The 13,068-nt window shown below is 44.0% G+C and overlaps 2 protein-coding genes across 2 annotated transcripts in view; one reads left to right on the top strand and one right to left on the bottom strand.

Annotated features, from left to right (window-relative positions):
* EARS2 (glutamyl-tRNA synthetase 2, mitochondrial) overlaps positions 1-1,563 on the bottom strand; it is a gene marked incomplete at its 5' end in the record, with an annotated part of 29,742 nt that extends 28,179 nt beyond the window's left edge. The window contains one exon of the mRNA XM_080912854.1: positions 1,425-1,563. Coding sequence (XP_080768980.1) covers positions 1,425-1,563 — 139 coding nt within the window. The remainder of the gene's footprint in view (positions 1-1,424) is intronic.
* Positions 1,564-1,793: 230 nt separating this feature from the next.
* UBFD1 (ubiquitin family domain containing 1) lies at positions 1,794-12,907 on the top strand. Its single transcript, XM_080911870.1, has 7 exons — positions 1,794-1,999; positions 2,181-2,510; positions 3,290-3,498; positions 6,090-6,155; positions 6,297-6,402; positions 10,171-10,253; positions 12,504-12,907. The coding sequence occupies exons 1-7, from the start codon at positions 1,798-1,800 to the stop codon at positions 12,612-12,614; spliced, it is 1,107 nt and encodes a 368-aa protein (XP_080767996.1). The 5' UTR covers positions 1,794-1,797; the 3' UTR covers positions 12,615-12,907.
* The last annotated feature ends 161 nt before the right edge of the window (positions 12,908-13,068 follow it).

Raw genomic sequence — 13,068 nt, 5'->3', positions numbered from 1 at the left:
CCTAAATGCTGACCAAAGCAGAACTTCAAGCCAGGCCTGATGACTTACACCTGTGACACCAAAACCTGGGAGGCAGAGACAGGAGGATTGCTGCACATTCAGTAACAGCATAGTCTTCATAGTGAGTTCCAGGTCAATCAGGGTGATACAGGAAACTCTTTCCAAATGAAAAACAAAACAAAGCCCCAAAAGTACAAAGCCTTCAATTAATTCTAGCTATCACAGTGATCTACACTGCTTGTCAATTCTTTTCCATTTCAGCTTTTCCTGCCAATCAGCAAGGAAATAAACATGGTAATTGTAGTAAAGGCTACTGCACATAGCAGATGTTGCTAAGTGGCTCTGCTTCCCTGGCTCAAAACCATCAGACAGGTACTATTATTAGCCCTACTTGACAAATCACAAAATTGGGACATAAACAAAGCAAATAATTTTGCCAAAGCAACACATTAGGGAATGGCAAAGACAAAAATATAGATGCAGAAAATGCCAGGCCTTGGATCCTTACATAAGTGCTTCCTCAAACAAGGTGAGCATCCCAGTGCAAGTTCTTCGACATAGGTAAACACAGAAACCAAGAGTCCAGATTTAGATACTTATGGCCATTTGATAAACTACGTCACCAAGATTAATAAAACGAAAGATGATTTTGTTCTCACGGGTCTGAGACACTCATTCCCCCCCAATAGTTGCATTTATATTAGTCTTAAATATAGAATCACACCAGTTAATTATGAACCAGGGCTTCTACCACATATGGTTGAAGTTCCACAATCTATATTGCCTGCCCAGAGGTAATACGTTTTTCCTGTGCACCAGTCTTTTCCTGCTGACCTTGGGCCTAGAATAAAAGGTTGCTCAGTATGAACAGGGCAGAAGGTGGCTTGAGCTAAAGGTTGGGAACTTGTGTGGAGAAGGAAGGAGATGAGAGGGAAGAGCCTGTTTCCTTTTAGCTTGCTAAATTGCCAGCAAACCCATGCGATTTTCTCTTAGGCTTCAAGCGGGTCTTCTTGACATTTGATTCTCAACTCAAATGTTACCTTTCAGCAATACCTTCTTGGGCGCCCTGTCCTGCTTTATTTCCAAAATGGCACATATGACTGACTCTAGGATTACTTTTATAACTGTCCTGCTCACTAGAATGTGGTTTCTTCAAAGCAGGAATCCTAACTTTTCAACGACCACTGTATTATTGCTAGGCCTTGGCATATAGTCTTATAAGCTCTGCATACAAAGAAAGAACGGAGACACTATAACAAAGAACCTTCTAGCAACCTCAATCACTCCAAATCCTAGTCCTCCATTTCCGTCTCTGTAAAAAGGGGTCGCGGGTCGCGCAGACAACCCCGGAAAGGACTGCCTGTTTCTGGAACTTTCGGGGGTGGGGACGGGAAAGTGGGCTGCGTCGCGTCCCACAGGATTACCTGTGGGGCTGGGAGCGAAGCGCACTCGCACCGTGGCCCCGGGATCTGGGCCCAGACTAGCCTCGCGCCGAACCACGCGGTGCCCTAGGGCCACCACATGTGGCCCCGCCAGCTGAAGCCTCTTGCGGAGCGCCGCCATGTGGACTAGAAACACACACGTGGGCTTCTTCGCGCGTCACTTCCGCGCGGCGGGGAACACTCATTCCAGCCAATTAACTTTCGCCACAGCGAGCGCGGCCCCGCCACTTAAAGGCGTAGGACGCCGATCTGGCCTGCTCACGCCCCTCCGGGCAAGGGCGGTGGTGCGCCGCCGCTCGGGGACAGAGCTTTGGGAGCGGGCGATTCCTCAGACCCGCCCCCTTCGACTGCGGGAATGCTCAAGCGTGGCAGGGGCTGGCCCGGGAAGCGGAGGAGGCGGGTCTCCATAGAAACCTCCACCTGTTTCCGGCCAGCCTGTGTGAAATTAGGGGCTGTTGCGGGGGCCAATCTCAGCCAGCTCGCTTCTTCCCGGCGGCCCCTGCGGGCGCGGTGGGTGTTGTACACAATCATCATGGCGGCGGCCGGAGCCCCGGATGGTGAGTGTGGAGGGGAAGGCGGGCGGTCGGCGGCTGAAGAGCTTGCGGGCGCTGCTAGGGTCGGGGGACTGGGCCTGGCCTAGAGGGAGGCGCGTGGCGCAGCAACGGCGGTGCCTGGGCCCATTCTGGTCGCAGGCCGAGCTGGTGGCGAGCGAGCACCCACCCCCTAACCCCTTTGCAGGCATGGAGGAGCCAGGCATGGACACAGAGGCCGAGACTGTGGCCACTGAGGCGCCCGCACGGTCCCTCAACTGCGTGGAGGCCGAAGCAGCCCTAGGGGCAGCGGCGGAGGACTCCTGCGACGCACGAGGCAACCTGCAGCCGGCCCCGACCCAGCCCCCTGGGGACCCTTCGGCCCAGGCCTCGGTCAGCAACGGTGAGGACGCGGGCGGCGGTGCGGGCAGGGAGCTGGTGGATCTGAAGATAATCTGGAACAAGACCAAACACGACGTGAAGGTTCCTCTGGACAGCACGGGTTCAGAGCTAAAGCAGAAGATTCACTCCATTACAGGTATTCTAGGAGCTGACAACCAACTTCTTCTACCCCCACCCTACCTTCTAGTTCTTGGTGCTTATGTCGTGTTAAACTGTGATTTTCTTGCCTAGACTCCCGCTGTCCTCACTACAGTTTTTTGAAGTCAGTACTTGTATATCCATTATTAATCAGAGAGGGAAAATTAGGCCCAAGATGATAGAGCTACCACCAAGTGGTGGGAATCTTAAGTGTTAAGCTCAGCCTTCTAACTGTTGGACTGTCGTTGCTAGTGAAAATCTCCCGAGGTATTTATTAAATTTACAGGAGATTCCAAATGGGTCTAGGATTTAGCCACAGGTTCATTTTGAGTAGATAAGTTTCATAAGGGAAGTTCATGAAACAGTGCTGTCGACTGTCCTGATGGCCCTTTTGTCATTTTATTTGTATTGGTTTGCTACTTGAAATACTTTCTTTTTAAAGCTTTCTCCATGTAGTGTGTAAAATGCCATAGAAAAGTAAATTATTGGCTTTCTGTGTCCCTGACACTTAGAAATTCTCAGTATTTAAGTGGCTAGAAGGTGGAGATACAACTTGGAAAGAATGGTAGCTAAGACATATCACACAATTCTAAATACCTTAAATTTATGTAGAAGGACCAAGTTTTACCAATCACATAGTCCTGGTGTTCTGAATTCCTCCAAATTCACAAAGCTGAGAGTTGATGGACCAGTATTCCCCTCCTGTTCTGTTGTAGAAGGGTGATGGTCCTCACATTTCCTACTTACTCCTTTTTCTGCCTTTCACTTTTTGTCAAGGTCTCCCACCTGCCATGCAGAAGGTCATGTATAAGGGACTTGTTCCTGAAGACAAGACGTTGAGAGAAATAAAAGTGACCAGCGGGGCCAAGATCATGGTGGTTGGCTCTACTATAAACGATGTTTTGGCAGTAAACACCCCGAAAGATGCTGCCCAGCAGGATGCAAAGGCTGAAGAAAACAAGAAGGAGCCCCTCTGCAGGCAGAAGGTAAGTTCATCGTGTAATTGCTTGTTGATCCTGGGAATTTGGAGGCTGGTTACATTCTCCCTAGAATAAGCTCCTTTTCGGACAGGGCCCATGATGGAAATTTATGGAGCAGTTGGGTGCAGCAGAGTGGAGTTGACAGCTACCTGAAATATGCATCTTTGTCATCTGGTGGGTCAGTGTGCCTTAGTCTTCCTGCTTTAGGATAAGGCCTTTGTAAAGGGAGACTGCAGCTAGTTAGCAAAGGAAGTCACTACCAGAAAATATGACCAGTGTTGGAATTAAGCCCTTGTTCCTTACAACTGTTCTTATTTGATTTGTGTGTGTGTGTGTATTTTCATGTATGTGTCTTCTCAAGTTCAGAAAGTCCAATTCTGGAAAGTTATGGAAGTCAACAGATTTCAGAGATTCCTCTAAAACTGACCATTTCAGGAAGTCAAGCCAAGCTGAATAAAAAGATATTGATGCTTTTTTTGTTTTGTGTTTATAGTGGTCCTTCTCCATGAAGTAGTCTGAGTTTTTGTATTATCTCTCTTGCTCATTTTTGTGCGCTTGTTTTTTGAGGCAGGGTTTCACTCTTTATCCCTGACTGGCCTGAAACTTGATCTGGAGACTAGACTGGCCTGGAATTTTTAACAATCCTCTTGTCTCTGTCTCCCTAGGTCTGAGTTATAGGCATGTGCTGCCATGCCTGTTTATAGGCTTGTGATTGTGTGTGTTCAGTATAGAGGACTGAACCTAGAGTCTTACACATGGTAGTAGGCAAGAACTCTACACTGAGTTACCCCAGCCTATTATGTATTTTTTATTTACTCTGAAACCTCAACAGAGTAGATTTGACTTGAATCAACATTAGTTTGAGGGACAGTAGACACTAAAGGCATAGTGCCAGCACTGGGAGAAAGATGGTTTTATGTTAGACATCTATAACCGGTATTTACTTTGTAACAAAAAAAAGTTTTTTTTTTTTTTTTTTTTTTTTTTTTTTTTTTTTTTTTTAACAAATTTGGCAGTAAAGTTGAACAGAATTGTGGGAAGTTATACTGTTTTCTTAATGTTTTTTGATGAAATGCAAATGTGTTTGAAAGAAACAATTATTTGGTAACAAGTGGCTACCCTAGATACCAGAGAATATTTTAACATTTTAAAACTGTGTTATCTTTTAAAATTTCTGAAATTCTGATGTTCAAAACAGCATTTCATAGGGTATTTGTTTTGTGTTGTATTTGGTGCTAGGGATTGGACCTAGGACCTTGTTGATACATAACACATGCTTTACTGCAAAGTAGCACCTCTATAGAGTTGTTAAGTGTTATATAGTTGAATTATCATCTAAAAGTAAATGTTTGTATGAGCCATTTGAGATCCTAAATATGAGATCCTAATTTTCTGTAATTTGTTAAGGTTATTGGTGTTTTCTGTTTCCCTGACAAATCTATGAAGGAAATGTGAGACTTTTCTTGTGTCAAATCCTTAGTGTATAACCTGCCTTGTAAATACAGGTTTTAGGTTACTAATGGTAGGTCAGCGGCTTCGAGCTGTTCACCACTGTAGTGACAGTGCTCCCAAAGGTACTTACAAGGCATGACTCAAGCTACACTTCCATCCTATGCCGCTCTGCTTTGGTGGTGCCACTGGTTATGAGGCATAGCTCAACCTAATGAGACTCCACTCCCTCATTAGGCTTTTGATTGGCATGTTGCAGAACCTGAGGCTGGTGTCAGCAACAACCCTATACTAACAGTCTCTAGCACAATTCTTCTATGCCAGTGAAGGAAGGCTTCAGTTGGCCTATTAATTCTTGCATTTTGTAGTTTTACCCCTGGCTTATTTACTGGCCTATAGTTTCGGTTTTACTAAGCAGCTACTGTACCTGTAAAGCTACAGATGTAAAGGAAATGAGATGAAGGCATTTGAGGGCTTAAACTTTTGAGTCCTGGGGTAGAGAACAGGAGTAGTAGGGCTTGGAGGCTTCTTAATGGTAGGGTATAAGGGAGTCAGCATTTTTCTGTTTTCAAAATGTGGTTCCCTGGGTTTTCTTTGTGGCTGGGTTGAGGGTGGGGCAGAAAAGACTTCTGTCATAATTTGGCTCTCCATAAGAATGCAGAAATGACCTCTCTTGGCATTTATACCTATACAGGCAGGTTAGTTTCTTTGAAATTGAAGAATAAAGATGTTGCACTTTTTTCCTACCTGTTGACTTAATGGTTAGTTTTTACCTGGAGAAATGGGAGTAAAACATTTAAATTAGAAACCTGTAAACCCTTAGTCTGTGGAACATAACTAATGTGGTGGTGATGGGTGATATGGATAGTTAAGCTTACACCAAATTGAGAAGTCATGTCTTTGTGTTGCTAACCACATATAAAGTGCTCAGTAGTCAGGCCAGTGGCTAGAGAAGGTATGGAGTATTTCATTATCAATACAAACTCCTTTGAACACAGTTGCTCTGCAGTGTGAAGGGGATCCATGGTTTGTTGATAACACTTTCAAACAGGCTTTAAGACAGCTTCATCCTTTCTATCGAAGAGCTAAAAACCTGACCAAAGATAGTCAGTTATCTAATTTTCTCTCCATTCTGGCTTATATTGTAGCAACACAGAAAAGTGTTGGACAAAGGAAAACCTGAAGATGTGATGCCATCTGTTAAGGGTGCCCAGGTAAGCTGGCCGACTTTTTGAGCCCCTGAAAAGGAGCCAGTTTACAGTCTAAGATTGCTGTAATCATGGCCTGAAGTTCTGTCTCGTGTCCCTCTCTGTTCTACTGTCTCTCCTTTTCTCACTGTGCTCTTATGCTTCCAGGAGCGCCTGCCAACAGTACCCTTGTCTGGCATGTACAATAAGTCTGGAGGGAAAGTGAGACTCACCTTTAAGCTAGAGCAAGACCAGCTGTGGATCGGCACTAAAGGTATGCTAGTTCTCTTAGCCTTCTTGGCATCCCAGTACCCTGCCTGCCTCTAGTGCAGAACAGCACGGGCTCCTGACTGCGATTCTGCCTCTCATTTAGAGCCCCTCTCCTCACCGTGCTTTTCCTGTTCCTGGCTTTTGACTATGTCTTTACATGCTTGCCTCTTGGTTGGCCCCATCCCCCCTCGTTCTTTTCAGTCTGATCTCAGAGACCATCCTTCAAATTTTTGCCCTTAAATTACATACACACCAAGAGGTCCCAAGCATGTGACCCAAATCTGGTCCTTAAGCAAGGGTTTTATGGATACATTACATAGTTGTACAAATTACATTGTTTTGTTTTTTGTTTCTTTTTGTTGTTTTGTTTTGATTTTTAAAACTAATGTGGAGCTTGTCTTGGAAAATATCAAAAGATCTAGCCATTGGAGCTTGCACTCTTCTTCCCATGGCATTGAGGAACTGTGGCTTTTAGCAGTGATATTCACTGTGGTCCTCATGGCTCCATCTAATGTTTAGTTAGCTTTGCTTATGGTTCCTACCTGACTGCTGTAGGTCACTTTGACGATAGAGGTGAAGTTTCCTAATTGCCTAGAATGTCTCCTTTGCCAGCTGATTACCCTTTATATATACCCTCATTCCTTGTCACCCAAATTCTCACATGTGTGAAGTATCTGGTTCAACCTTGCTATTTCTGGGAAGTATCTCTGACCATCCCACTCAACCTTCACCTGATGGTTACCAGTTTTTTTGTTTTTGATGTTGGGCTTCTCTCTGTAATTCTGGCCGACCTAGAACTTGCTGTGTAGACCAGATTAACCTTAAACTCTGAGATACACTTGCCTCTGCCTCCTGAATGCTAGGATTAAAGGTGTGCACCATTAGGCCTGACTAGTTGTCAAATCTTGTCCATGTCTCTTTCTCTACCATTCCCCAGTACTGGTAAAGGCTATTTGCATCTTCTTAAAAGTTGCATTAGAACCAAGTTTCTGTTTCCCTGTCCTCATCTATCATCTTTGATCATCCTCATTGTTGTATCGCTTTTTTTGTCTGCCTCTTTTGCCTGTAAACATTTATAGCCCTTCAAGGCTACATTCAGATGTCTAAACATACCTCATTCTAAATCCTTGGCCTGCTGTGTCTGCCCTCATGTTCCCTATGTATGTACTTGAACCACATTCTTCAATTTCCCAGCTTATGTTTTGCACAGCTCTTGTCTTTCTGGGGTCTACCCTAGAATGTCTTCTCCTCAGTCCTTAGGATTGATAGTCTTCTAAAGCCCCCCTCTCCCTAAAATGCCTATTTCTAAAGAAGCCTTCCTCACATCTGCCTAACTCTCCACTTGAACTGCTGCTGCTGCTGCTGCTCCAGCACTGTGTCCCCAGAGCACTCATTACTCTCTGACTTGTCTGTCCCCGTTAGATTCCTGGAGGGACCCGAACATGCCTAATTCATCTGTTTCTGGCCAGCACTGTAGGTATTCAGTGTTCGAGGTAAATGCCAAAGAAGAGAATAGAGGTCCCATCATCAGATATTTGTTGGTTCCAAGGGCAGGTTGCAGAAAATGAAACCAAATGTCACAGAAATAAAACCTGGGCAGGGTGGTGGGAAAGTGTGGTTTTATTGTCTAAAACATGAGTCTAGAACACATTATTATTATTTCAACCCTAGGGATTCTTAAAATGAGGTGCTGAAAATGCTTGAGTTTTCTCATTTTGTGATAATTGGCTATGTTTATTTCAGTCAACTCTTAGCTGCGTGATCACATGGTTTTTCTAAGTTTTTAAAGGTTTTTCCAGTGTTCCAATGACTTATGTTGGCTTTGCTTGAACACTTTGTTCTGGAGAGCCTGTCATATCATATCCTTGACTAGTGATTAGCTGCTCTGCCTGTGGGCTTTCCTGGTGATCTTGTTTTTGTCTTCCTTTATGTCATTTGCTTGCTGGTGCACATGGCTCTCTCCTCTGTAGCTGGGCTTCTCTTCTTGCTGGCAGCCCAGATTCAGAGCAGTTGACCAGTCTGGTCTAGTAAAGCCATCATGTCCAGGAGGGTGGGTGCATGCAAGGGGTCTAGTTAGGATTCAAGTCTTGTGCTTTATGGTCCTTGGAATAATTTTCCCCCACAAAATTGTGTATGTTGTTTGTTGTTTTTATGGAAACTATTGGGTAACCTGGCTTTAGACTTTTGGTGTTTCTCTTGTCCCAGGCTCCTGAGTACTGAGTTTATAGGCATGAACTATCATGCCTGTCTTAGAGATTTTATTTAAGCTTCTAAAAGCAGCTGGCTTCCTGCTTTAGTGTGAGGGCAGAGCTCTAGAAGAGTCCTGATGCAATAAGATTTGAGCTGTGTTAAAAGAGCATGGCCCTGAACTCCTTGAGCCTTTCATGGTTGATGAGGCTGAGCTCTTCATTCCAAGCCAGACTTTTCCTTATCAACCTAGCAGCCCAGGGGGTGGGTAAGTGTTCTTGTGTACCCAGGAAGCCTGTCAAAAGGATTTGCAGAAGTACAACTTGTTCTGGGAATTGGCTAAAAGCCACTAGCTTGTGTTCTGCAAGAAGCTGCTGTGAAGTGACTGTCCCAGCAGCTAATTGGCCTCTCCATGGCTCTTTTGCTACATAAGGGACCTTCAAGGCTGCCACACATACCTTGCTGTCTGTATAGGAAGAAGCAGGATGGGACCATGGAGATGTCCAGGCGAGCATTCCCAGCTTGAAGTCATCTGTCCCACCTTGCTTGTAGTGCAGTCAAAGCTTAGCTGACTGCTGTTATCTGTCTAGTGGGGCTTTGATTGTCTAATCTTTGGAATTTGAGAAAAAGTCAGAAATCTGTGATGGAATGAAATCTCCAGGCATTTCAAAGTGCAAGTATTTTTAAAGTCTCACTCTTCAGGATGCCATTGGTCTTGTCTGTATGTGACTGTTGTTTTACAGCCACAAAGTAGATTCTCCCCATCCCCAGTTTTCTGAAGTCAAGGCCTATGAAAGTAAAATGCTGGTAAGATCAGAGTCCAGGACTCTTATTATGTTTCACTTGTCTGCCTTTCTAGATATTTTTTCCCTGCAGAGGCTATAAGGAGTCTTTCTTACCTTATTTACGAGTTTTCTGACAATGCCCACCTGCACCTCTGATGCTTCCTGGGTCACTTCCTTTGGCACAGATCCTCGTGTGCTCAACCGTTACACTTGTCTGCTGCAGTTGCCTCGTCTCCCTGAAGGCCAGCCTCATTATTGCCTCCTCTTTCCTGTCATCCTTAACTTGTAAACTGTTCTCTGCCTGTGTGATCATTGGCGTCTCCAGTGTTAATTAGGTGAGGGTGTAAATGTTTTGAGAGACCACCACAAACTGATATTTGTAGAGGCTTGGGTGAGTCATGGCATGGGCGTTAGCCTTGTAAGCGTGGCATCTTCCTGTTGCTGCTTTCTTGTGTGCTTCCTGACTTTGCCTCTTTAGGTGTTCAAAACCTTAGCCAATACTGGGTTTGGGTTATGAAAACATAAAGGGGTTTTGAGGTGTTATTGGTGATCAATTATCATAACAAGACAAGTAAATGTGCCCTTGGACTTTTACCATATCGTCAACAAGCCCTGTTCTTTATTTGGTGCTCCATATTTCCCAGCTCCCTACCAGACTTGAAGTGTATTGGTCAGGAAACGGTGTTCCTCATCCCCAGAGGGAGTGTTGCCTGCAGTCTGGTATGGGAGGAACTGTTGTGGCCGAGGAGGAGTTCGGACAAGTAGACCCTTGAGTAACTGCTGTCATTCTTTAAACCTAGAGCGGACTGAGAAGCTGCCCATGGGCTCCATTAAAAACGTTGTCAGTGAACCTATTGAAGGACATGAAGACTACCACATGATGGTGAGTAGCCTCAGCCTGCCTGGCCACCTGCTTCTGCTTCATCTTGCAGGGAGATACAGGGCATTTCTGTCTGAAAAGAAAGCAGTCTTCTGAAGACTGAAAAGACCTTTACATTTTCTTGTCTACTTAAGAGTTGTGTCCGTGACCTTATTCCCAGTTGTGTTTATTTGCAGACTCCCAGCTGTCCACAGGAGGGTATGCTTTTCCTGTCCTTTTTGGAAATTTCTGTCTCCCTCTCATTTGGATTAGTTTGTTTTTAGGCCAGGAAAATGAATTGGAATGGCTTGTGGACTTTGATTTTGTTTTATAAAAGAGGAAATCCCCTTAGTTATGGGGCTATGAAGACACCAAGAAGTCTCCCTCTTGTAGTGATCTGCCATACCCAGTATGTGCCCATGTAGCCAGGGTCCCTTTGGGAGAATGGGGCCTAGGGCATGCTCATCAATTTGTGCAGAATGAGCACTTTACAAATAAAGTTTGCCTGCCTAGACTCCACAGTTCAGGGTGGCTTCCTGCTGTTGTCTCTCAGGGGACAGTTTTTTTCAATAGCTTGTAGTGATACTGCTTATCCCTCTCCTAACCCCACACCTCTATGAGGAACAGCTTGTTGTTCGAATTGTAGGTAAGATTACCAAGTCCATGGCACAGAGATGTGTTGGACAATCTGTTTGCTCTAGGGCAGTCAGTGAAAGGGATTTAGGGTGCAGTGGTCTGTAGTGTTGGTGTGAACTCTTCTGCCTGATCAGTCAGTTGGGTGATGCTAAAGCAAGGCCATGGAACTGCAGTCGCTGGACACAGGCTCTTGGACTTTCTTTCTGGCAGTGATGAGAACATACTGGGCTTTGGGGCCATTAGGTAGTCTCTGTACCCTCATTTCTTTATAATCTCTAAAACAAGATAGTAAACAGATTTGTTTTGCCTGCTCAGTTATTTTTCTGTTTTAACAGTTAGTACTGATATGTGTGGCCTGGCCCTTTCACTCCTTTTCACTCTTTTTGAAACATTTGTTTGAACAGTTTGATCCTGTGGCTTGCAAATCCTGTTTTCACGAAGCCTGGTGGTGGGGAGGCAGATAGGATGAACAAACCACAATAGACATTTCTTTTAAAATTTGTGTTCATAAATATTGGTTTAGAATTTAGTTCATATTAAATTTAAACTGTCTGATGTTATTTAGGGCCAAAAGTGAATTTAGTAGTCCCCTTCTATCTTTTTTGAATGTCGTTAAATAGCACTTTTACCCTTGTCCTAATGAAAACTTTACTTCCTCTTGCAGATACCCTTTGTCTAGCTAGAATAGTGTGTCACAGTTCACAGTGCTCTTTGATTTTTAGAGTTATGTTTCAAAGATACAGAAAGGACACACCTTACATTTTATGCCACTACTCATATATCCACCACCAAAAATATGATAGTTGTAAATATTTTGTATCATGTTTTAAATCTTTTAAATAAATTTTTTTTACCAACAGTGATGTTGTCCCCATTGTCTTCCCCTTCTCCATCCCCATTAATGTAATCTATCATGTCTGTTCTTCGTCTGTCAGCACCTTTGTCATACATATGTCCATGAACAAGATGGTATGTTGTATTGTGTTTCTTCAGTTTTCATAAATAGCATCATGGTACCCTTCTGCAACTTGATGACTTGGATTTGACATTGTGATCAATCATAACTCAAGATCCAAAGGCTCTGCTTATATCTTTAGAAAAGGCTCCAGTGTTTTTATAAATAGGCCACACTACTGTGAATCATGGGTACCCTTCCTTACTGATGAATATGTAGGTTATTGTCAGGATTTTAACATTTCACACAGTGTACTTTGGATATTCATACCTGCTTCCTGTGTGTGAATGACATTTTCTAGGGCAGCTGTTCTCAGACTGTAGCCTCTGGACCAGTAATACTGAATTACCGGGAGCTTGTTAGAAGTTACTTTGGCTTTGTCTCAGGCCTCCCAAACTAAAGTCCAGGGGCTGGAGCCTACAGTCTGTTTTCACAAGTCTTCCAGATGGTTCTGATGTATACTGAAGTATGCAAATCACTACCTTAGAATCTGGTCTGCTGAACTGAACTTCCCCCTCCCTGCCTGCCCTTTCACATTCCCCATCTCCTCTTTAAGCACACAGTTTGATTTTGTTTTTCTTCCCTTTTTAATCAGTTTGCTCCCCTCCCTCCTGCGTCTGTTGTTCTGCCTGCTTGGTCACCCTCCTCTGAAGCATCGCTTGGTTTTTCCTTTTCCCTTGCAGGCATTTCAGTTGGGCCCCACGGAAGCCTCTTACTACTGGGTGTACTGGGTTCCAACTCAATATGTGGATGCAATCAAAGACACTGTGCTGGGCAAGTGGCAGTATTTTTGAAAGCACTTTCACCTCTGGCCCAGGAGACTGACCCAAAGTGAAGGACATTGCCGGGAGAGGTCCGCAGCATCCCTGGATTGCAGAGTTCTGGGACTTTGTTCACACACACACAAAAAAAATCTCTATTCAATCTGAGGTGATGTGGTGACTGAAGCCAGAGGTGATGTACTTTCACCATTAGTTTAATTTGAACTTAAAATCACCGGTTCCCTTTCTTGCAGTCAGCTTCATACCATTTTTAAAGTCAGTATGGTGGAAATTAATAAATCCAAGTTTCGAACATGTGTGGAATACTCTTATACTCTTAAGTCTCTTTGAGAGTAGACTTACCAGTAATGCTGAGAGGGAATAATCAAAAGCTTTCTGGTTGGTTTTTTTTTTTTTTTTTTTTTTTTTTTTTACTTTGCTCATTTTCTTTCTTTTTTTTTTTTTTTTTTTTTGTTTTTGTTTTTTT

This window comes from Micromys minutus (assembly GCF_963924665.1).
Source record: "Micromys minutus genome assembly, chromosome: 2".
NCBI classification, from domain to species: Eukaryota; Metazoa; Chordata; class Mammalia; order Rodentia; family Muridae; genus Micromys; species Micromys minutus.
This window is presented reverse-complemented; position numbering and strand designations above follow the sequence as displayed.